This window comes from Hyposmocoma kahamanoa, unplaced genomic scaffold (genome assembly GCF_003589595.1).
Source record: "Hyposmocoma kahamanoa isolate Upper Pololo Valley unplaced genomic scaffold, ASM358959v1 210, whole genome shotgun sequence".
NCBI classification, from domain to species: Eukaryota; Metazoa; Arthropoda; class Insecta; order Lepidoptera; family Cosmopterigidae; genus Hyposmocoma; species Hyposmocoma kahamanoa.
This window is the reverse complement of record NW_020653731.1, coordinates 11,477,999-11,504,646: the sequence shown is the minus strand read 5'-3', so window position 1 is coordinate 11,504,646 and position 26,648 is coordinate 11,477,999. Positions and strand designations below refer to the sequence as shown.

Below are 26,648 nucleotides of genomic sequence, written 5' to 3'. Positions count from 1 at the left end.
AAATTCGACGGATGCAAATAAATAATTTGTAGCGCAAAAAAAATGTGTAATATATGGCTTAGGACTCCGAGAATCGTGTATTGTCGTAATCGTGTATAACCTTTGTTCAAAACTCTTAACATACTACCGCTGCCTTGTATGTATATTTTTGAGGTATCTATTTTTGTCAAGAATAATTGTATACTTTTTAAAAGGACACGGGATGTTCGCAATAGAAATGTAAGGTACCCAGAGCGATTATTAAATCACAGTAGTACCAAATTAAGTTATTACTAGAGACAATCTGGGGTCATATGTGTGAAAATATATAATGATTTACCTTCTAATATAAAAGATATAAATAATAATCAATTACTTAAACGTAAGCTGATGTCATGACTGAGTGCTAAAAATTTCTACTCCATTACGGACTTCTTTTCATATAAAACTCTTCAAATTTGACAATATAGGTACCTACCTAATTGATTGACATGTAGTTATTACATTTTTTTTTTACTTCTGCATGACATGACAATAACTTACTATTACTTATAACATGTATAATTAATAACTCTAGCTACGTTGTAAGAATTAGCTTCAGATTTATCATTTTTGTAAAATATGTAAAAAAAAATTTATATTATTTAATAAAATTGTACCAGTTTTGGTAAAATATGGAAACTGTTGCGATATACCACTTTTTGTAAAACATATTTCATTATAATCAATCAAATCATCATTTCAGCCGAAATACGTGCACTGCTGAACATGGGCCTCCCCCAAAGAATGCCACAACGACATGTCCTGCACCGCTTGCATTGCATTAGCCTACCTAGTAGGTTATCTGTCTAAAATAAATTTACCAAAAATAAACTTAAATTATTTTTCTATATACTATCTGACACTTTTTAGATACGTATTTGGTAGTAAGGTTGTGATGATGCGACCAATTTCATCGTCAACCCACCTTTTTATCACGCTTTTCGCTGGTTCTAGCCTCCTTTTGTCCCTGTTCGGGCGCCAGTGTCACGCGGGTCTCGCGAAAGCTATGCTGGGGGGCCTTGCAGAGTTGAGCGTTGTTGGCGCAATTGAGAACCAGCGAAAAGGTTGATAAAAAGCTAGGATGATTATGAAAAAGGTCGCATCGTCACAAGGTGCAAGCGTTCTCCCCGACAACCCCTCACCTCCAGCGTTTTACATTGTATTGCACAGAACGATCTGTTTCAATATTTTTATACGAAAGTAAAATCTCATGTATTAATAAAAGTCATGGAACGAAAGGTGTTGTTTGTGTAGGTAAAATAGTCCTATGAGGTTGTTAGTATTTTGTCATGAACAGGAAACGCAGGGGTGACATGTCCACTGGGTATAAAAACCCTATAACGTATAAAATACAGTAATACCCAGCTTTACGCGAGTGATGCGGACAAAATCGCGTTAAGCGAAATACACGTAAAACGGGGTTGTTCTTTTTTAGTGTGACCCGGCTGGTGCTATAGTTTTTTGATCGCCCTGGGGTCTCTAACTTGACCTAACGACTGCTACCAGGGATAGAACGCGGTATGATCAAATAACAAGCTAAATATTTGTAACGAACGTGTTATTCGAACCAACCCATCTTTTCTAAAAGTTTTATCGTCGTGTCTAAAAATTATCTTTTACAATCCACTGGACAACAGACAAGATTACAAATTAAAGGCAAGAAACAACTGCCGGTGACAATGCACTTTTAGTACCTGAGAAGCCACGGGTTCAAATTGGCTAAATCAATCATATCAATGCATCCGCGTAAATCGGAGTAATTAAGCGCGAATTTCGAAAATAGCCTTATAAGAAAATCGCGCAAAGCGGGGTATTACTGTAAAGAGATTAAAAACTCACACCAGTCTTTTGATACACGCCCATTAAGTACCTAGTAAAGATTTTCGTTGACTTGCTGAGGCGTCTGAGCCATACTGCCCTCCTTATCATAACTAAAGTATCGATTTTTTATGCCAAATTGAGTTATTAACATATCGGTGTATTTACGTCATAATTAGTTTCAGTTTTATTATTAAGCAAAATCCGCGAAAATGATATTTTTCAAAAAAAAAAAATGTAGGTGCCAATGTCTCCAAAGTTACCAAAAAGTAAATGCGTTAGTTATGGCAAGGTAGCAAACTGTTAGATCTTAGATTGTAATTGCCAAAAAACTGAACTGAACCAGTGGCCATGCTGATCTGCCACGCAGAGTTTCCGGGTTCGATTACAGGGGCGGGAGGAACATTTGTATGGCCTACATTTATTTGGTTAGTGAGTTTGGGTGTAATTAACAGGATATCCCTATTGCGGGGCTATGAATGTGTGCAAAAAAAATTCTACAAACCGTTGCTTACTGTTGTTACTTTTATAAAGAATAGCCTTAATCTTTTTTTTATGATATCAAGTGACGGGAAGAAATCGTGCGCCTGATGGTAAGCTACACGCCTGTCCATAACAGTTGCAGTGCCACTCAGAGCTTTAAATCGCAAAGATTTGAGAGGCACTGGCACCGCGCCCGTCACCCTGAGACGAAAGTTGACAAGTCTCATGTGCCTGTAATTCCACCCACCCATACCCTTCAAAACAGAAACACAGTAAAGCAGAAATAGGTAAGGTGGCAGTATTTCCCTGGACGAATTCTTTCACAAGGAGCTCTACTGCTCTTAATTATATTATTAATTATTCTGATTGAGACATATCTACATATTTTAACAGTGTGTGTTTTACAACGGGGCGTGTATGGTCAAAACCGAAACTACGTGTTAGGACTTGAGAAAAATGTTCAAACAACTCATGGGGCTGATTACGATGAAAACTAAAACTGCATCATTACATTTTTTCCATTTCTCTAGTCGGAAATCAACCTTTCGGACTATTGGTTCCACTCTCGGTTTCACTAGTGGATCCATTAGGATTTCGATAGTAGTTAGGCACTCATATGTTACCACTGGGTGGTATGTAAATACTTTTTTGCAAAATCCTGCACTGAATTAGGTATTGCACCCATCGATAAAGTTGCTAGTTAGTATCAATTCTTGAGAAGAACCAATAGCGGGCTTTACACAAACGCTCTATCGCGCATCAAACAGATATTAAAAGGTAAAGGGAAAAAGGGACAGCGCGTGCTGTCTTTACCGCGCGCAATCCTGTTCGCTCCTGCAGGCTGATTTTAATTCAAAACGAAATCGTTGCGGTCGGATAGTCCATCCGAGTCTCGAAATCAGATAGGTTTCCGAGCGAGAAGATGAACCTGATTCCTACTATATCTTTCTAATTTGTGAGTTAAGCATTGACTTACAAATAAATGGACGACGGGTCTAATACAAAAACCACGAAAAAAATGTCCCAAGTCAACCTATGTAAACGTAGTGACATGTAAAGGAATATGAAAAAGCTCAAACGTTGAATTTAAATTGTAATGTCATCGTAGTACTGTCTAATTTTGCTTGCTTCGCTGTCAGTCGAACAAACGAAGACTAAAACGTGAATGACGCTCTGTATACGATTTTAACGCCCTATAAGTTCGGACACTTTTTAGCGCGGACCCGACGTCCATATAATTGTAAGTCAATGGAGTTAAGTCAACTATTGTTCCGATTTGAAATGTCAAAAGTTTCCGATCGGCCAGTTGTGAATCGCAATTATGCGCCTCGACTCGGAAAAGACGCAGTTTCCGGTCGGGAGAGGCAATCAAAACCAAGCTGCAGATCACGCGCGACAAAAACTGTGATAACTGTGTAAAGGGGGCCAGGCTAATGTCCCGCAAATTGCAGGAAATCACTTATTTTGCTACATGCTACAAAGTTTAAGACAATGTTATTTAATTACCTCTATGAAATGACATTCTACAATATTAGAGACTTCATTTAAAATTGACATGGTACATTATTTATGATCTTTGTAATTTTTGACATTGTGTTCATTTTAGCATTGAGACTGATATTACTTTATTGGACGGCATGAATACAATATACAAATTATTGTATGACTGTGTTTTTAAAAAAATATATGAAACTTTGTTTAATACAATGCGGATCACAGTGATTCTATATACATATATATAAACTTTTTGCTCTCTCTCTCTCTCTCTCTCTCTCTCTCTCTCTCTCTCTCTCTCTCTCTCTCTCTCTATCTTTCTTCAAATTTATCATGAGCTTTTCGGTGAAAGAACACATCGTGATGAAACTTGCACGTCGAAGGTTCACTACCCTCCGAAAACGCGTGAAATTATTAACCCATATTTGGCCAGTGTGGCGGTCTATGGCCTAAAACCCTAGCCTGAGACGAGACCCGTGTCCAACAGTGGGACGTATAAATGGTTTCATGATGGTGCTAACTGATGATGAAACTTTATATTGGGTACTGTTGTTTAAATTTTATTAAGTTTTTTGGTTAGACTTGATTGTCCCAAACGGAATACCTAAAAGCTTTCTCCCTTTACTTTTCCATTCATTACTGGCAGAAGTCTCTCCAATGTCTTGTAAATTTCGTTAAATTCATCTCCTCATTTCATTTCTCAACCATAACTAAACTACCTAAACATTACGATTAATTTTATAAAGCTTTGTAATAACACTAGGTAATAGTGACTAAATAAAATAAAATAAAAAAAATAAAAAAAAGAGTGTGTCTTTTTTTATCAACCGACTTCAAAAAAGAAGACTCTCTCAAATTCGAGTTATTTGTTACGCAACTCCGATGTGAACCAATTTCGTTGATTCTTTTTTCTTGGAAAGTGGGTAGGTACCTCTGGTCACATTCAAATTTGAAAAAAAATAATTTGTGATTTGTGATGTAAAAATGGTTTATTGGATTTCACCCACTTTCCGGTAACCAATTTCAATAAAAGTTGGCAATAGATGTAATTCCACAAACTTTTGAGGTTGGTTTTTTAAGTTGAAGGAAAGATTCTCAGTCGTTACGTACTGAAACAGCAACTGGACAAATTAAGGTTAATATAGGTACCTAGCTCAGGAAACAATATCAGTAAATAAGTAGAATAATTTCTAAATAGTCGCAATTAATTTTCCTCTTATGTATATTGTCAAAAACGATAGATACATTCTGTGTAAATAACATAGATATTTAGGAATGAAACTATTTTTCCGGATTTAAATCGCGTATATTTGTTTTTTCAAACAAACCGACGTTTCGGGCCCTTTACAGGTCCCATGGTCACGGTTGACTGAGGTGGTACAGTCTTCAACCAGTTATGTCTAATATTGATGCATTGACGGTATAGCGATGGGCTCCCCGGTATCTCCCGTTGTTGCCGATATTTTCATGGAAGACTTCGAGGAGCGAGTTTTACCCATGGCCCCAGCTAGGCCGAAGATTTTCAAACGGTACGTTGATGATACTTTCACAATATTACCTAAAGATAGCATACCTTCTTTCTTGGACCATCTTAATTCTTTTAGTACTAAGATCCAATTTACTATGGAACAAGAGAATTGTGGTACTTTAGCTTTCTTAGATGTTTTAATTAAAAGAAATCCTAATAACACCTTAGGCCATACTGTATTTCGAAAGAAAACCCATACAGATAGGTACCTCAATGGTAATTCCCATCACCATCCTAGCCAGTTAGCTACCGTGGGCAAATCTTTGTTTCAGAGAGCATATGGTGTCTGCGACAGTAATCATCTGGCGGGGGAACTTCAGCATATAAAGCAAGTCCTACATGCGAATAAGTTGAGGATTCCACGCCAATGCCGCAGACCCCGTGTGAAACCACCAACAGTCGAGCGAAGACCTGCCATCTTACCTTACGTGAGAGGTGTTACAGACAAGATCGGAAGAGTCCTCAGGCGCGCATCTATCAAGACCTATTTCAAGCCCCTGAGGAAGATTTCTCAGTACCTGAGACCCGTGAAATGTAACATCCCCTTACAGGATGCAGGAGTTTACAAGCTTGACTGTGAGTGCGGTCTCTCTTATATTGGACAAACAAAGCGAAGTATTTGTACCCGCGTCAAAGAACATATAGCTGATGTCAAACACCGTCGCGCAAACAAGTCTGCAGTCTGCGAGCATGTCATGGATAAACCTACACATTCAATGAAGTTTGACAAACCCCAGGTCCTTGCAAAAGAAGTCCGTTATCTGCCCAGGATGCTGCGAGAGGCCATTGAAATTAAAAAACATCCTAATTTCAACAGGGAAGATGGTTTCTCCGTACCACCAGTTTGGGATCCAGTATTTCCTCTAATGAAAAATCCCAAACAGACATAAGACTGCAGTACTAATTAATATGTTTTAATTTAATCTAATTTCTATTAATAATTAATAATAAATTAAACTTAATAAACAAATTCATTCAATAAAATAATTTGTAAAACTTAATGTAGCGTAAATTGGAATGTTTTCTTTGTAAAATTAAAAATAAGGTATTTAATTAATAACTATTGTAACTATAGTGAAAAAATAGGGTGGTTTGCATCAATATTAGACATAACTGGTTGAAGACTGTACCACCTCAGTCAACCGTGACCATGGGACCTGTAAAGGGCCCGAAACGTCGGTTTGTTTGAAAAAACAAATATACGCGATTTAAATCCGGAAAAATAGTTTCATTCCTATGTATAACAATCGCGAAAACCTAAGAACTCGATAACATAGATATTGTTATAATAAAATAAGATTTTGTTCTACGTGACGAAATTTTAGCATAAAACTTCTACAATTTGTAGTCTTTTTTTATAAAAATATATGAAAAAGTATGATTGTGATTAGACTCATAATTTTATCAGTAATATCTATGATTGCACTAGTATTCCAGATAATGCTGGTACAAAACTGGCAGAATAATTACAGTGTAATAATTCATTGTGCCTCGTACATTGCATGCGAATTATAATTCTCGATATACGAGATTTCTTGAATATCTGGTAATCTTGGTACGTATCATAAGTCCGTCTATTATGGATTATGGAGATAATAGAAGTAAAGCTTTCAATTTTTCGAATATTTTCGCCGTAATCCCTCTATTGGTCAATTTAAATACTAGTTATGAGCTATGTTTGCTTGTTATGTGTATTACTAAACTAACAGATGTCGTTACTTAACACTTCATATTAATTAACTTATTTCTCAATAGGTGGCGCTTATATGAATTTCTTCAAAGAGTTTTTTATAGTACCTACCAGTAAATGAGTGCTTAGAAAATAAAATAAAATTTTAATAAATAATTTTCCAAGTTATTGTTCGAAACTACTACAAATTAACTAATTATTCTAAAATAATAAAATTGATAAGGACTAAACTGAAGCTGCTGTACTATAAGGTACCTGAAACTGTTTGAGTTACCATAATCAAAATAAAGTTACTACAATTAAGATAAATATTGTAATAAAAAATAATTTTAAAATTCTGTTTAATGATTTCATTCTGAAACCATCGTAATAGCAAATAAAAATAATGTCAAAGTAAAAATAATATTACACAAAAAGTGTGTTTAGCCTCTAATAACAAGTTTTATTTAATGCGCTGGCTGAATTTGAAAATAGAAAAGGAAAATGCTTAAAAAATAAAAATGAAAGCGCGGGAATTTCGGAAACCAATATTTCACTGTCCATGAAAAACATTGATTTTTATGTGTGAAAACTGAATATGTTTCAAGTAAGTATTTCTCCAAACGCTTTACTATTCGGTATTAGAATAGTATAGAAAGTAGCGAATATTTTCGTAAGAAAACTTGGCGTTGTGACAGCAACACCATTGCGAGTAGTAGTACGTATTTATACACATGTAGGTCAATGAAAAAAATGGCTTAGCAGCTCATATGTACCGTGGCAAGGAATAATTTTTAATTTAAATGGCCTTCAGTGATTTATGTCACATAAGTAATGCGTATAAAACCGTCGAAAATGAGCCTGACCAGGTAAGCGTCGAAGTGTTGTGTAAACTTTACTTGTGCCATTTTCTCAATGTTGTAAATGTCCAAATCTAGCTGTCAGTCTGACCCAAAATCCGGGAAAATGGTCATAATAACAGTGAAAAGTGCATGGTTTTGTGTGTTATCATGTTTCTTGACGATGAAAAGTGCTTAGAAACTGTGGTATGTGGTAACTTCTTCAGTAACGTATCTATACAATGTAGTTGAGGTGAATGATGACATCTGAAGAATGCACAATATTTTTAGAATTTTGTAGATAGTACGTTGGAGGACAATATAACAGGGTATAGATGAGTGTAGTGGCCGTGTTAGTCAACATTTGTAACACCTTGCCTTTATTGGCACTTAGTAGAATCTAGCAAGATTCTCATTGGGCTGTTGGTATTTGAGCCATTCTATAATGCTAAAGGTTGTACTTTCTCTATATTACTACCTATCTAAACGTCCTTCATTTGTAATAAGACTTGCTACAAAAACAAAACCTTACTTAGTTGTATTAAAATACAATTTATAGACCACATTTGTATGTAACATAAAAATCTTTTTTACACTTGTTCAATTTTGGTAAGATCAGTGTCAGTGTACTTTTAACTATATAAAACTCTTTAAGAGGCTCATTTTAAACACTAAGCAAAGGAAAAGGAAGAAGAAAGAAAAGAAAAAATGTTTATTTGTCCATTTCCTCTTAGATTTTGATAAATATAAGATGACAATTAACATCTAAACATTGAGATTCAAAGTGTTTTTCACTCACAAACCTGTTTATGCATGCAAAACAACCTAATTATAATATTCAGTAGATAACTAAGAATAGAGGAACACATCTATAATATAAATAACAAAAATAAGATACAATTGAAACAAATAAAAATGAAGCAAGTGGGAGATAATAGGGCTTGTTGTCTGGTATATTAGCATAGTCATACAGAAGGGGATATTGACAGATTTAGATAACCGCAATGTCCAAATCCATCCATTTCAGCTGCAGTAACTATTTTGATATCGTAATTATTGAAATGAAATTAAACTAAAATAGTTTATTTGCATGCAAACTCGGTATTGGTGATGGTAGAAGTGCATAACACTTGGTCTGTTATGGTTTGTGTGATTAAGCATACAAAATGTTACATGACATATCCTGACTACCATTTACGCAGCCAAAATTGGGCCGCAGTTATAAAGGGTTGTTTGTAAAATACTTACAACCTCGCAGAATTGTATTACTAACTTTATGAATAACAACTTTGGCTTCTCGACTTTTATTAATTCATCACATTTTACTTTTAAATCGGCTCTAAATGGTGATAACTTTGTGCGGTTGTAGGAACCCACCACCAAAATAATTTTCATTAATGATAACATTGGGAAGGTGTTGCTAAGAATACAGATCAAAAAAGTGTCAAATAGTATAACAATAACTTTAAAGTTTGTGTTTGATAAGTTTATTATGTTTTCTGAAAACTCATGGAATAGAAGTTGTTGTTTATGATGTTGGCAATATATTCCTGCAAAGTTGTTAATGTTTTACCAAAAACCCTGTATACCAAATTGCCTAGGTTTCAATTTTCATATCCAATTATTATTAATAAAATTTAATTTATTACATAAGAGAACTACACCAGAAAATTTTATAAATTATTATGGGAAAAGAAAAAAGAAAAGTTAGAAATAGACAAATAAGGTTCGAAATTGCAGGACCATTATATCTATAAACGGCCATAATAAAAGTTATTGCTTATGGTTTAGAGCCTTAAACCTAGACCGGTGGGAGCTAAGCTGCCATGATCTAGGTGTTGTTAGATAGTTCTGAACATAGTTGTTGCGTGGATTTTTTGACATCAGCAGATGCTGGTTTTATCTATTAAAAAAAAAGACATAAAAATGTACATCCTTACTGAACAAAGCTATTTATTGTCTTTGGAATTGCAATAAAAGATTGTTTCAATGATTTTACAACATTTTTAATAAAATAATCAATCTGCATAAAAACAACTGCCTAGCTTAACTGCAATGGAATATTCTCAGTTCAGTAAACAACAGCTGACCTGCTTTTTTGGCTTGCAGTCTGTTTCTGAAAGGTTTGTAAATGATTTCAGGGTTAGAAGGTACCCTGTCATGCACGAGTCGAACATCCGCAATGAATATCAGTATCAATCAATGTTGAGGTTGATGCGGATGCAGATATTTTAATTTGATATGCTGTTGCAACAACCCTGCGGTTATAAAAGCGTAAAATATTATAATATTTTGTAGTCGAACAAGCAATAAAGGTCACACAATTTTGTTGCCACAGTAACAAAAGTATCAAAACATAAATATAGAACTAATTATTATAACATAACTTGACTTTATTTATGTAAACTTCATAATACAATAAGATTGATATAGCAAACATATGCATACGCATACTTAATCTTTAGACACTTATAACAATTTAACAATGATAATTTGTGTTGTTTGAATTGGATCATATTGACTCAATTTCAAATGTGCAACTGTGTAATATCCTTGAAAACAGTGTGTACACTGAAACTATGTTAGAAAAAGAAACTACATTGTGCATAAGATTTGTATATGTTTGTCGACGCTTGAAAAGGGAAACAGGATAAGCAACACTTTTGGGTCATATTGAGTTATGTACTGTTGGAATCAGAAACATTAGCTGATTCAAACAGTATATATAACTCAATATGACCAAAAGTGTCGCTTATCCCATTACTACCTACATTTAATTCGCGCCACCACGCATTTTCAGTATTAAGTGCCCTAAGCTTGTGTTTTGACAATGTTTGATTAATCAAAAACTATTACGCAATTTTGAAACTAGATGAATACTAAACGTCTTGTCCATAAGTCCGGGAGTATATATGTTAAAGTGGTAAATACAGGGAGACATATTAACCCTTAGCAAAAAGCACCGCTCAAGACATTCAATGTCACATGTGTGTGTGTCAATGTGACATGGAATTTTTAAGGAGTGAAAAGACAGATTTATTTGTAGAATAATAACAAATTCGCAAGGCTATATTATTTACATCATAAACAACAAATTTTGTTCCATGATGATTCTTATTAAAAGCTGTTCAGTTTGGTACTATCAAGTGTAAAAGAAAATGAATAAATTTTTGTATAGACCATGGCATGAGTATATAGGAGTATTGTATTGCTTCACGCACGCGCACGCGCCCGCACACGCACAGGCACAGACACACACACACAGACAGACACACACACTTACATCTTTATATCTATTGCGTGTCGTTTATACATTGCGTAGTGTCTAGTAGCAACTTGTAGCTACAATAAATAGGTCAAATCATCACTCCACTGACTAGCTTACTTAAAACGTCAACAACATAAAAATTCAATTGTTTCAGTCGGAACGCATTATGGAAGAAAACTCAATGGTCCGGGATCTCATCACGAAGATCCTCGATGAGACTGGACCAGCAGAAGGGAGCAGGTAAGTTGCATATTCCTATCATAACTTAACATGTGTTACATGTCTATTTATTTATTAAGCTTTTTAAGCTGAGTTATAAATTCTTTTTACATTACAATTTTATGTTGCATATTAAATTTTTGCGTTATATCTCTTAACTCAGCGTGCCTCTTGGCATAGGCCTCCTCCAGAATACCAGTGCGCTCTACTATCAAGAGCTACTCTTCTTGAACATGGGCCTGCAGTTAGCTTCAGCTCATCCTCCCATCTTTGATGTTGACGCCCTATATTACGTTTTCCATCACGTGGATACTAATTGGTCACTACTTTGCTACATTTTTCCGGCCCTCGCAACAGATTCCCAGTCCATCTCCGTTTTGTCTGATCTACCTTTGAAAGCACTTCGATTACCTTGGTTCGTCTCCTAATACTGTCACTCCTGACTTTTTGAATTGAATTTAAACACCATACACATACAGGCCTGTTTAATATCTGTTGATCTTTTTGTGGGTCCTTGAGTTAGAATGTACGGTCTTGCGTAATTCAAGGGCTGCTGCTACCGCATTTACTAGAGAGCTCGTTTTGTAGGGTACTGATAACAAACTATTATAAATATCAGAAATTATCGTCTCTCATCTTCTATTGACTTTAACGAACGATGAACTTAAGCTATACAATTTAACATTTTCGTTATAGTACCAAATTTCCTTTACTTAGTATTCAAGTTATATGAGATTGTATCCTTAATTTGTGGATGAGATTACCAGACAATTTTAATCACAATAGGTAATTTCCTGTACTGGTAGTAAAAAAAATTAGACGAACTAAATTAAATATCGGGGACTACGTGAACACTCAGACCAGAACCTGTACTCTCGTTCTTTGTCTGACATACGTTCGAAACAATTACTGTGAAATAAGTAATATTCGACCATTCGACCTAATTAAAAGCCGCTTGAAGCAAATGTAGCTACATACTTTTCATTGTCTTTTAAATTAGTCGACTAGTACTTGTTTCGGATGGATGAAGTGATGGTACGAACAAGTCGTGTGCCTGATGGTAAACGACACGTCTGTCCATAACCGTTGCAGTGCCACTCAGAGCTTTGATTCGCAAACTTCTGAGGTGCACTACCTCTGCGCCCATCACTCTGAGACATAAGTTGAAAAGTCCCATGTGCCTGTAATTTCGCCAGCACTGGTATTAAAAGAAGAGTAGACCTTAACCCTAGCCCTACCCTTATGTAGGTTACATACAAAAATACTTCTTTTAATTGGTTCTCCCGCTACCTGAATTTGAGACCCCCTTATCTAGCGCCCAGCATATTGTCCGAGGTAATCCAAAGGCTACCTTTATACCCTAGCTCCTTTTTAAATCTTGTTGTTAATAGGGCCTGTAACACTTGGGTGTCAATTTCGACCTTGTAATCTCAATCTCTGCGGATTATTCCGCTCTATCCTGTCGCTTCGTAGTGAAAGGCAGGACATCACATACAGTTTTAGCCTTCTTCAGCAATGGGTTACCTTGCACAACATTGAACTCCCCAACCTACCATATATTCCTTAATATTACAATATCAAACGTAGCATACCTATTATGATATAGAGTTTGTTACAAAATTGACATACTGGAAATTCCCCTCTTTTTATTAGATGATAGAACTTATTTAAGGGAATGTGGCCAGCACGAAGTCTAAACGTCAAGACCAATGTAAATCTAGAAAGTGTGTTGTGTGGTTTTTGCTGTGGACGCTCTTGGATAATCACTGCAGAAATTCACTCCGCATTTCCATATTTAGGTTTCTCTGGGAAGTATGTGCACCGGTTTCTTGCATTGCGCTCCAATTTTGTACGAGTAGAATTGTTCCCCACATGAAAATTATTACAACATATATATAATTATATAGTACATGCAAATACTATTTGGATTTCAGCTCTGTACAACCACAGGAAAAAGCGATAAACACAATATCAAACCAATTCCCCAAAAATGACACTGGGACATTTGTACCACCCAACATAAACTACCCCAACAACATGTACAATTTTCAAAACAACCAGAATGGCTTTAACTTCAACATTCGAAATGGTTTTGGGAATGGATACGTCAATTATAACGACAGCGATGTTGGATTACTCGGAGTTGATGCTGTGGAACCTGCAACAGATGTCACTCCAGAACAGTTGAACTTACTAAGACTGGCAGCACAGGAGATTGGAGGCGCTCAATTCACGAACCCAAATAAATTTGATGAGAAATTCTACAATTTCTTCGAGCCGAGCCAAAGAAATTCTCTACCAGAAGCCAATATGTTCAACATGAATAATTACAACCGGCCAAACAGTCTGAACTTGGACGTAAACTTTACGAATTATGAAAACCCCTTCAATAACGTGCAGCGATTTCCCAACAAATTCGATAATACGTTTGGGAAAGACCAGAGTCAGGATCCGTCAGAATTATTGGTGTATTTGAATCAGTTGAACATGAGTTTGGATAGACGGGATGAAATGCCTAACAATATGGACTATAAAATGCCTATGGAAGTAAACGGGCATTACCAAAACGAAGAGTTCAACAAAATGCAAGAGCAGAAGATGTTCTTGAACAGGAATTTCCAAGTTCCTCCTAACAAAAATTACAATGGAGAAAACTTCTATCTAAACGACATGATGACGCAAGTGAACGATCGTCACATGAACCAGAATTACGATTTCTCGAATCAGACGCCAGGATCGGGTCCTAATTCGATGAATTTTAAACAGAACGGGTTTCATCAGAATGACTTTATGCGCCGTGATATGAATCAGATGCGGGAGAATTTTCAACCTAATGGCACTATGAACGAGCAGCGAAATTACGATAGCGGCGGTCGGGATAACATGCAGCAAGCGGCTCTAATGAGACAGAATCAGGCGGAGTTAGCAAGGCAGATGAGTTTGCTTATGCGAAATCGCCCGCCACCGAACCAACTCAACGTCGACGTGTCGTTTTTACATGAGAACACTCCCTTCAATCTCGGTGAGTTTAACATTGTACCAAATATATTCCACCTCATACATATTCCAATGACAGTGGAGCTATCTCCAAAGTTGGCCTGTTTCACATAGATCCCATATCATAACTCGTGAGGCTTATTTACAATAGAGTTGCAACGAATATTCGGTTACTATTCGGCTTATTCGGCCGAATACCTAAAACCACGAGGTAGAAATAAGTAAAGCAGTAAATTATCATGTAACTGTTTAATAATTAATTAATTTTAATAATTAATTAATAATTTATACGTGTAAGTTCGCGAAAGCGTAATTTGCTTCTTATCAAAGAAAATGTAACATAACTAAGTAATTTTTCTAAGAGATCAGAAAAGAAAAATAATAATAATAACGCACACACTCAACATAGTCCCGCACTAGGGAAACCCTGTATCGCGGCTTTCCATGGACACACACATAGACAACCTCAAATTACACCCAAACTCACGAGAGAAATAAATATAGGCGATACAAATATTTCTCCCGGCCCGAGAATCGAACCTGGGACCTCTGCATGGAAGGCACGGTAACCGTTCGGCCACAGAGACAGTTGAAAAAAATAACACATCAAATGAAATGTACGTATGTATTATGTACTTTACTAATGACTAAATAAAAGCTAACAAAATGAAGTACTTATTACTTATTATTTTATGAAAGTTAGTTAAACTGAAGTGCAATAAACAATTAGTTTATTCAATAAGTCATAAATTTTAATTAGAACTTGTAAATTAAAATACTTTTCTGTTTCGTTTTGCAAAATCATAACTAAAGTTAATAAGCGGTATTGATCGTGCCAATTATCGTATGTGTTTTAATCAGATCGAATAATATGTCCGAATGTACGGCTGTTCGGCCAATTCTTGACCGAATATACTATTCGTTGCCACACTAATTTGCAACAATGTAATTGTATGTGCTGTGGTGCAATGTAACATTTTATCATTCAATTTAAATGTTTCTCCGAATCATGGTTATGCGTAAGATCTGACGTGAATTATTAGCAATGTCATTTTTGTATAAAAATACGTTTTATAAGTATGTGTACCTACTTAATCATAATTAACTTCGTATTTTTCATTGTGACCTTGGATTATATCGTTGTAAGTTTGGTATATCTTATGGTATAATGGTGTCAATCAATTCACTGCTAGTCGACATTCGACCTCTTGGTTATGAATTTAAAATAGACGCCATTGTAAAACGGAAACGTTTTACTAAATAATAAATGACATAGTATACGAGCAATATATAATAATAATAATAGTTAGCCTATATAGTGTCACTGCTGGGTACAGGGCATGGAAAACAAGTTTATGGTAAATAACAAGTGAAAAACTCTGAAGTGCGCGCTGTTTATAGCTAAACAACAGTATTTTTTTATAAACTATGCCTCTATGCTCTATGGTTTTCTTGAAAGTAAAAAACGTATGTGAATTAATTTTGTCATTGCGGAATTATTAGACTTTCTCTCAGTAAAATTGTGTTTATATCAACACCAAATCTACTACAGTCCACTAATAGAAGAATACAACACATTCGAACCCACGACCCTCTGCTTGAGAGGCGGTAAGTTTGGTTACCACGGCTTTTTCACCAAACTAGCAAATTTTAATAATAATATTGGATAATGAATTACTTAATTTCCTTGCAGGCCTGGGTGCGTTACTAGGGCCAAGTCCACCTGTACCACCCCCAGTTTTGCCATCTCCCATGTTGGATATGCCGTTACTAGCGCCTTTCTACGCTATGAGAAACATGAGGTGAGTTTACATACTAACTTAATCTGACCATCGAAAACCGCTTAATTCGAAAGTCTAAACATTTCGAAACCCATTCGTTGTGTTTCTGTTTATGAAGTTCCGTTTATGGTTTTAGAAAATTGTTTTTTTTTAGATAAACATCGGCTCTGTAGTTTTTTGTAACCATGTTTAGTTTTTACAGTATAAATTCTTTATTATGCTAAGAAAACACTTTAAAAATACATATTACAAAGTACATATTACAAAGTACATATACAACGGTGAGCTTATCTCCAGCAGAAATCTCTTCCAGTGAATATAAATTCTCCTAGCGGTGATATAGAAAATTCAATCAGTCAACATGCATGTTCTTTGACTCTGAAAAACATGTGATAATCATCACCTAACGCGTGTACATGGAAGTACACTCGTGCACATATTTAGAGGAATTCTCAAAAAAAGTTAAATTTTCATAACAATAGCGGACTTTACACAGGTACTGTATCGCGCGTGGTACGACAATGGCGTTGGAAGGAAAAAAGTTTCACGCGGTCTATCTTGCGCTATTAGCCTTTACACAAACGCTCTTTTCGTTGTAACATAAACGAACACGAACACGAGCAATCGCGCGCTAAAGAACTATAGCTTAAAAAATTTCAAAAAGGTAAACGTTAACGATTGCGCGTCCAGGCTTTCCCGCGCGCAATCCTGTACGCTCCTGATCACGCGTGGTAGAGTGACGTTTTCACAAGGATCACTGGCCGCGCTGACTTCTTTTTTGAATTAATACAAAGATCGAACACTCAGAAAAAATCCTTCAATCCGGTCGATTCGAACCGACGTCTTCTAAGCATACCGTGCCAGACGCTATACCAACTAAGCCACGGAACGAAACAGCGGACCTCACGAATTTTTGCATGTGTTTGTTGTTGTGTCTTTGTATTTGGTTTTTTCAACGACTTTTTAGCCGTAGCGCCATCTATGACAAATCTTAAATATTTCATTACCCAGTTAGATACCTTTACAGCTACCAGCCCTGGCTAGAGATGTCGCTATTCATTGTATTTAAATTTTTATAGAATTGATTTTTTTTTTGTGAAATTACTCCACTAGTTTGTTATAATTATTAATACAAAGATCGAACACTGAAAAAAAAAATCCTCCGATCCGACCGGATTCGAAACGACGTCTTCTACCTTCTTCTTATTCTTTTTTGAAATTGAATATTTTGGTATATGTATATCCATTGTGGCGCTGATGGCGTTTCAGCCGCGCCAGTAGTAATTATTATACAACATTTAGAAGCGCACTTGCAGCGCTATAGTCGTAACACGCACGCGCCATTTTTGCAATCACAATCCTGCATTCGGAAGAAAGAAAGACACAAGCAGCAAATTCTAAATTCCAACATTATTCCAATATAAAGAATAGTTAAAATACATATATACAGGGTGTAACCGCAAGGTGTAGTCATATTAAAGGAGCCAAACCTATACTTGATCTAGACCCTCTGTGCAAAATATCAAATAAAAATAAGTGACTTTTAATGTTGATATAACTTTAATTATGTTTGTATAAATAGTGATTGTCCGAAACAACCACTGCGTCACAACTCTATTGCTAGTTACGTTACTACGACTTCACAAATTCATTAATGAAACCTGGGCGGCCGCAAGCGGGGCGAAAGAACAGCTGACTACAATTGAAATGCCACTGTAAAAACATGATTTGAATATGTTGATAACACGTTAATATTAAGTAACAAAATCTTTAAATACCTAGAAAAATCGAATTATTTCTAACAATATTATTTTATGCCATACCTAGGTACGTACTTATTTACATACAATTTAAAGGATATTTATTTACTTATTAAGCCCGTAGTTACGCACGCCTTCATCGTATACACATTCTACATAATTTTGTATTAATACATTTATTTACGACAATTTTACAATAGTGGATACTTTTTTAATTGGTACTTACCTACTGTGCAATTCATACACGTTTTAATGAATTTCCTACGAATTGTAATTCACTGTTGTACAATGTACGAAATATTGACTTGTTTACGATAATTTTGAATAATAAGTACAATCACTACACGCACTGCTGGCACATTTCACACATTTACAGGTAAGGTTCAAAATGCCGACCTCCATGCAATATGCATATTTCCGTGCGTCGGTACAGAGACTGCTCTACTCTTTGAAGCATCTGCCGAGTGATTTGACTAAACGCCATTTCGATCCGCTGCCTCATTTCTTCTGCGCTTTCACAGGACTCCGCATAAACAATATTTTTATATGACCCCACAAAAAAAATCGACCGGTGTCAAGTCTGGGGCCACGCTGGCCAGGGTACAGGACCTCCCCGCCCAATCCACTGCGGGAGACGGTCGTTCAGATGGGAACGTACATTTCGAGCAAAATGTGCGGGTGCTCCATCGTGCTAGAAAGTCATCCCGTGTTCCATCACGAGTCTCACGTATTGTGTCACTGGCAGGGCCATCAGAACGTCATCCAAGTCTTCTGTTAGGAATCTTAAATAATTGGCCCCATTCAGACTTGCCGGCAAAAACACTGGACCGATGACGGCACAACCTATTATACCAGCCCACACGTTAATCCGCCACTGGTGTTGAAAATTTGATTCCCTTGATACGCGGGGATTCAAATGAGTCCAAAAATGTTCATTATGCATATTGATAATGCCCGCACGCGTAAATGACGCCTCGTCTGTCCACAGTACCGACGAAGCGAAGTCGGGAGACCTCCCAACCTGGTCGCGGTAGGTACCAGCGGCAAAATGCCAAACGTAGATCATAGTCCGCTTGTAACAGCTCCTGCGTTCTTTGAAAATGGTATGGGTGCTGGCCATCATCCCGTAGCACACGCCACACACTCATATGGTTCACACCACCAAAGGCTGCCGCAGCACGACGAGTACTTGTCTTTGGATTGCCGAGAAAATGTTCCAAAACATCTGCCTCGAATTCTGGGTCTCGTGAACTCGGCCGGCCTTCAGAACTGGAACCACGGAACGATCCACTATTATGAAGTCTCATAACCATCTTCCTGAAGCATTCCACAGCAGGAAATGGTCGACGTCGATTTTCTGGGACGCCATCAATAAACTTTGCCCAATAAATTTGGCGAGGCCTGGCGCAAGCTCCCATCGGCTGCGCCTACGCACAACATCATCTCTTAGTAATCACTATTGCTTAAGCGTGACATAGTAAACACAAAAACAAGACACAAACAAAACGATGACACCTATTTAGTCCTCACAACGCAAACGGCAATTACAGACTGTTACAAAAAATTAAAAAATAGCACCTCTGCCTCAGCGGCGGCACATCAAAGGACGCCGACTGAAACGCAAATTTTGGAATATAGGGTAACGTTTTCATAATGTACCTACAGGGTGAAATTAAAATTATTACCATCCTTTTGAAATAAGACCCTTCTCCTGATACAAATTACATCATTACATACACATTAAACGAATACCTATATCCTACGTCTACGACCTTCAACGTTGCACTGCATACGCCTTTGTTTGTAAACAAGCTCTGACCATCACCCGTACCACTTCCACATAATGCAAGAACTGACTGAGTGATTACGGATATACTGCACTAAGGAGGCAGTCACCCATCGGAAACTCACGACGTCCGAAACGAAAGCCTAACACACTAACCACTACACCATGGAGGCAGTCGACTATAGGAATCAAATCCACGACCTCCGAAAACAAAGCCTAACACTAACCACTACACCATGGAGGCAGTCGACTATGGGAATCAAATCCACAACCGCCGAAACGAAAGCCTAACACTCTAACCACTACACCATAGAGGCAGTCGACTATGGGAATCAAATCCACGACTTCCGAAAAGAAAGCCTAACGCTCTAACCACTAGACTATGGAGGCAGTCGACTATGGGAATCAAATCTACGACATCCGCAAAGAAAACCTAACACTCTAACAACTACCCCATAGAGCCAGTCAACTATGAGAATCGAATCCACGACCTCCGAAACGAGTCTAACATTAACCACTAATCCACATCACCATGTATAAAATCAAATGCTGGCGGCGAAAATCAAAGGTGATATTTTTGCCGCCAAAGTTGCCGCCAAAGGCTTGCGACTTCGCTACGATTACGTATCGCGTACGCAAGGCGACTAATCTTGATACTTTGTTTATTTAGGTAAGATTTTTTATGGTTTTACACTATTGCTAATTTAAACTATTCTAAAATATTTCTTTAGATGAGTAGATATTATTAGGAAGTAAGAACCTTAATAGGTTCAACGGATATTAATTATTTCAATTTCACCATGTAATAAACCCATACCCAGAAAGTTGTCGTGTGTAGATAAGTCAAATTAAGCGTAAGCCTGTTGTTAGAAACGTGCGCTCAGCAATAGACGTATGTAAGTTAGTAAAGTACTATTTTTTGCACAAGGTTTAGTCCACTGCACTTGCATAGTAAGTACTGGTTGGAAACTTGACATTCTCGCATCTTTGAAGATTTCGGCAATTATCTCCGAAATCCAAGTTTTCTCACGATATTTTCATTTCCAAGCAAGTGATGAAAATTTATTTTATTTTTATTTTTTATTTTTTATTTATGGCACAATGTACAGACATCAGATACAGAAAGTGAGGAAAATAAAAACACTTAAAAATTAATACAACAGGCATATCTGTGCCCAATTATTACTGTGCTCAACATTCATACTTAAACAGACACTAAATCAATCATAAAAAAAAATTAAATTAAAATTACAATAATTAATTCGTGGTCAACGATCAAAACTAATTTCTTGACGTTTACCGACCTTCAGGTTGCACCTTTACGATGAAAGTGTCCCAATACAAAATTTCAACTTTTTGGGAATAAAAAAGAAAATAAGATTTCAAGTTTTTTCATATTTTCATATTATTTTATTTATTACCTACTCTTGAAGTACTAAAGGTGATGGCCTTATTAGTCTTTGAAAATAATGAGGAAAAATGGAACTTTACAACTGAAAATTGTTTCTGATCATTTTAATGTTCAACAATTTAAAAACATAATTTACAAAAACTAGTCGCCAATAGGTCTTTTTTTTAACGATTTTTTGTTATCATTTAACGTATTAAGAATTAAGTCTTTTTAATGTTCATCAGCTAAGCAAGATGTCATAACCCTTGATATTGTTTTGTGGTCCCTGTTTCACAATTAAAAAAGAAGAAAGTCCACGAAACAAAAAAGTAAGTCCCTTTAAAAAGTAAGTTACTAAAAAAATTTTTTTTTTTTAAATATTAAGCGACGGGTCGAACAAGTCGTGTACCCGGTGGAAAGCGTCACGCCTGTCCATAACAGTAGCACTGCCGCTCGAAGGCTACTGCTACGGCGTCCATCTCTCTGAGACATAGTTGACAAGTCCCATGTGCCTGTAATTTCACCAGCACCCTTACCCTTCAAAACTGTAACACGGTAATGTGGCAGTACTACCCTGGACGAACTCACAAGGAGCTCTACTGCTACTAGTGATTTTTGAATATGATTTTCGGAACGAAAATGGCTCAAATGCTAATCCGTCAGTGGCAGCGTGTTGTCTTTGCAAATGCAGATTCAACAATAAATGCGGCGTTAATATTTCGACGCGGGAGTAGAATTTTTAAACTGAAAGAACAAAATGAAAGGGACCTTTATGAATCAGTGCTATTCGAGCTTTAATTGCACAATTTCATCTTCACCACAGTGTGACTAATGTAACAAAATATTTTTTTAAGATGGTTTTACGGTATAAACTCATTTTTTAATTTTTTGATTTGGGTCGCTTTCATTGTAAGGGTGCGAAGTATTAGTCGGATAATTGCGTCATATTGCGTCATGCGTTAGAAGAAACATACCGACGCCGCCATGCGTTAGAACAGTACCGACGGATAGAAAGAGACAAATTTCATTCATTAAAATACAATAGATGAATGCGTATGGTAAAAAGAAACAGAGATAACTTTAAATATGTGTTTTTTAGAGGACATTAGTTTTATTAATGGATATTAAATGGAAATTTGTGTATTTTGTATGTTTGAAGATATGAAGTTAACGAAACCATATTACGTTATTATGTACTAAGTTTTAAATAATAGTTTTATTATGAACTAGTGTATTTTGGCAAAGTAATCGATAATATTTATTTTTCATTAAATGTTCACACGCATATTACATGAATAAAATAATAATAAATTTAGTAAATTATAAATAGTAATAAGAATATGGCATTAAGTACTTTATCATTTACAATAACATGCCTGAATTTCACAATTTTTTCAAGTTACGTAATTTGGTTGTATTATGATACTCAATAGAGATGTGATGTGACTATTTATTTTCGTTAAATGACATCAGCTGATCGAAACTGTTCATGGCGAAATTTCCATAAATAACGTAGTTTGTACTAAAACAACTTTGCTAAATAGTTTCATACCATTAACTGAATCCGACCTTCAAATATGACTACACCTTGCTGTTACACCCTGTATACTACACGTTCAATACAGAAACTTTCATTGTATTTTAACCAGCCCTTTTTAAAAAAATCTTAATTTTCTCTTTTAAATCAGTACAAAAACAAAAATTATAACTGCATATTATATAGGTCATAACTAATGTAAATGTGACATTTAAAACTTGTTTCATGAATAGAACTAAAGGGCACAATTGTGTTCAGTGTGTTTTTTTTTTGTTATTATATTGTAATTGAACTACACGTACTAAGGACATAGTTTCTTACACTACTAAGTAAAATCCTTTGATATTACTGTTTTTTAACGTAATAAAAGTCAAATAAGACTTTTTATAGTAAAAAAATCTGATTATTGAAGTCAGTATTGTTGAGATATATTTCCACAAACAAAAATAAAAGTTAGATTGGCCTTTATTTCCTCAATTTCGATAAAAACGTTAGTTGTGCCCTTTTTCGTTCCGAGGGCAGAATTAGTGAACTATACTTCGTCCAACCATTTATTTAACTTTTGACATATGCATGACTCCGAAGCTCCGTAATGATTAACTTACAACCATAGACCAAAAATGCAATACTTCCTGGACTCTTTTGTTTTTTTAATTTTAGTGAAGCGACGTGCTTTTTAGCTCCGATATTTGTCAAGCCAACAGATTATGTAACGAAGATTATTCAAGTTGATAAATTTTGGTACCTGTCTAATAAATTATAATGAAATGAAATAATTGTTATTGTTTATTGTAATGAATCGTCGGATTCTTCTCCATATGAACTAGGAATCATAACTTGAATCCTCATTAACATTAATTATTAATTCTTGAGTGCACAAATTGTTAAACGCAACGTCACTATCACTATCAGACAATATCTTCTTTTTTGAACCCGCTTACATTCACGATTTTAATTTCTTCATATATGAAATAGCTCGTTATAAAAAAAATCGAATGAGAAACGCATTAGGACGTCACTTCAGATCAGAATTCGAGCTGTCAAAAGTTAAATGGTTGGACGGTGTATAAGGACATAGTTTCGTATATTTGCTAAGTAAAATCCTTTGATATTGAGATATATTTCCACGAAAAATAGTTAGATTGGTTTTTATTTTCTGATCGTTCGAAAATGGTCGCCTTACTTTCTCAAACTCGTATCTTATATCACAAAGTTACTAAAATGCAAAAAATGGATTGTATGTACAAATCGACTGTGAACCGGCAATCGGTTAATAAACCAGATGCTATATAAATGACACAAACAATTTGTCAATTGGTCAAAATTGAGATAGTACAAGTTCACAGTCGAAATGTTGCAGGCTGATTTCACATCACATTGCCTTCACACGTCGGCTTTTATCTATTCTTAAAGCACTTAGTGCATCCAAATTGATAAGGAATTTAAAATAAATAGAAAGTTTTGCCATCTCCTGAATAAGGTACGAGTTTGAGAAAGTAAGGCATCGAAATGTTAGTCGTGCCCTTGTTCGTTCCGAGGGCAGAATTAGTGAAGTAAAATTTACCGAGATTACGAACGTCTCGGGACGCTTCGCCACGGCGAGGCCCGCACCGCAACCAGTCGCGATCGCAGGGCCGCGGCGACGTCGTCGGGCGTGCTGCACGCGCGGCTGGACGCGTGCTACGAGCAGTGGCGTCAGCTGGAGCGCGAGCGCAAGCGCACCGAAGCGCGGCTGGCACTGGCCTACCCCGGGCGCGCCGTGTCCTCGTCCAACTCCATCCCCGTGCCGCGCCTGCCGCCCTGCCCCACCCGCGTCGACCGCCTCACCGTTGACATGCTGCGCGAGCACACCAAGGTTAAAGCCTCTTCCGACGTCGAAACTCAATACGGTTACCATGCCGGACTGCCACGCAGAGACCCTAGAGGAATATTTGTATGGCCTACATTTATTTCTCTCGTGAGTTTGGGTGTAATTTGAGGTTGTCGTATATGTATGTCCATGGCACCCGCGACACAGGGTTTCCCTAGTGCGGGCCTATGTTGAGTATGTGCGTTATTATTATTATTATCGAATAAAATTATATAGTTGTTGTTTATGATGTTAGTAACATTCTGCGAGGATGTTAGTATTTTACAAATAACCCTCTATAGTTTTTCGTTGCATTAAATACAATTTCGGTGGCTTAGCAGTTAGCACTTTAGGTGTTAGGTGAGTTCCGGATAGTGCCTTCGCGTTAATATACTCAGATATCCATAATGAGCTATCCTATTTTGCTCAACGTATCCCCGCACTAGGGAAACCCTGTGTAGCTGGTGCCATGAACACACACATAGACAACCACAAATTACATCCAAGACCTCACATGTTTTCTGAGGGTCATGAACTCTTCTTCAACGTGAAGGTATCATCACGATGTTTTAGAAACTTATATCTAACATCGTAGCTTATCAGTTTCTCGCTCATTCAGTACGATCCAAAATTAGGACGTCGGAAAAACTGGTAATTTTCGGCATAAGAGCTTGACTAAATGCTAAATTTTCAATGGACTCTGAATTGCGAGACCCTTGAGAGAATAATGAATTCCCTATAATAAAAAGTTTTACCCTCATATTTGCCATATTTCTTAAAAATAACATAGAGTTCAATAGTGAAGTAGTTTAGTCACATGGAGCTGATAATAATAATAATAACGCACACACTCAACATAGCCCTGCATTAGGGAAACCCTGTGTAACGGGTGCCATGGAGACACATAGCCAACCACAAATTACACCCAAACTCACGAGATAAATAAATGTAGGCCTTGCAAATATTTCTCTCGGCCCGGGAATCGAACCTAGGACCTCAGTGTGGCAGTCCGGTATGGTAACCGTCCGGCCACGGAGGCAGTTTTTTTAACAAAAGTTGTAGTTTATGATGTTATTAATACTCTCCTGTGAGATTTTTAGTATTTGAGAAATAAGCCTGTATACAATTCGACTCCTCCTACGTAAAGGTATCGTATGTCGAAATTGCCAAGTTTACAGGGAAGTGTTATAAAGTTTTCCGTTTCATTCGGCAAAGCTCGTTGCTCACATAGAGTGATCATCTAATAGATCATCTTACCGATATCTAGAATTTTATAACACTCTATGTGAGTAACGACCTTTGCCGAATATAACTGAGAAACGCTAAAGTTACGTATTATGCTTATTTCAGTGAATTCAGAACTTTAAAAGGCTCCACTGTAAACTTGGCAATTTCGACATACGATACTTTACGCGGGAGGGGTCGAATTATTTAAATCGAAATTTTTACCACCTTCACTTTTCAGGTACTGACACTTATGGGTAAAATGGAGACACTCCGCGCGAGCGTCTGCGTAGCTCAAAACAAGAAGCCAAATAAACTCGAGGATACCAAAATAACAGTGCTCAAACGAGGACAGGAGAACGTGTCCAATGACAAGGAGAAAGACAAAGATGGGATGGACCCAGCCACTTTCGATCCCACTACGTGGAGAGATGATGTCAAGAATTTGGCTGAGATGTGAGTGAATTTGTATACTTACTAAATAACTTTTCATACCGAATGTGTATAGTCGAATTATTTAAAAGGCGCCAGTTTTGTTCACATTGAATTATGAGTGAGTGATTTTTAAGCTTCTTTTTTATTTTTTCCTTAATAACTGTCTATTAATTCTTCTTCTTCTTTTAAATGCTATGGCTCCATCGAAATAATCGATGATTTCGCCGATGTCAAGGAAAAATGACTATGTACGGTGGTTTTGTAAAAATATGACTTTTATAATGTTACAACCCCATCGATACTATCAATAAATCCGCCAATGCCAAGTTTGTAACTGTCTGTCCGTACAAAACTTCTTAAAAATTTTGTGGCGCCATCTTTTGGCACAATTATGGACTATGCTATAATTGAGAGCTGTCATCAAAGAGTACCTTATTCATCATAACGAGGTATAGAGTCATCAGCTCATATCACCACTGGTGGCGAATGCGGGAAGTATTTTTGCCCTGTACGTACACATCTAAAAGTTCATTCTTTTTCTTGGGTGCCT

General features: G+C 36.5%; 1 protein-coding gene across 1 annotated transcript in view; it reads left to right on the top strand.

Annotated features, from left to right (window-relative positions):
• Nucleotides 1-7,784: 7,784 nt before the first annotated feature.
• Nucleotides 7,785-26,648, top strand: part of LOC113227464 — a 26,535-nt gene continuing 7,671 nt past the window's right edge. Inside the window, exons 1-6 of the mRNA XM_026460402.1 lie at nt 7,785-7,882; nt 11,275-11,360; nt 13,274-14,361; nt 16,030-16,138; nt 24,223-24,445; nt 25,905-26,119. Of these exons, the coding sequence (XP_026316187.1) occupies nt 7,817-7,882; nt 11,275-11,360; nt 13,274-14,361; nt 16,030-16,138; nt 24,223-24,445; nt 25,905-26,119 (1,787 nt within the window). The 5' untranslated portion in view covers nt 7,785-7,816. The remainder of the gene's footprint in view (nt 7,883-11,274; nt 11,361-13,273; nt 14,362-16,029; nt 16,139-24,222; nt 24,446-25,904; nt 26,120-26,648) is intronic.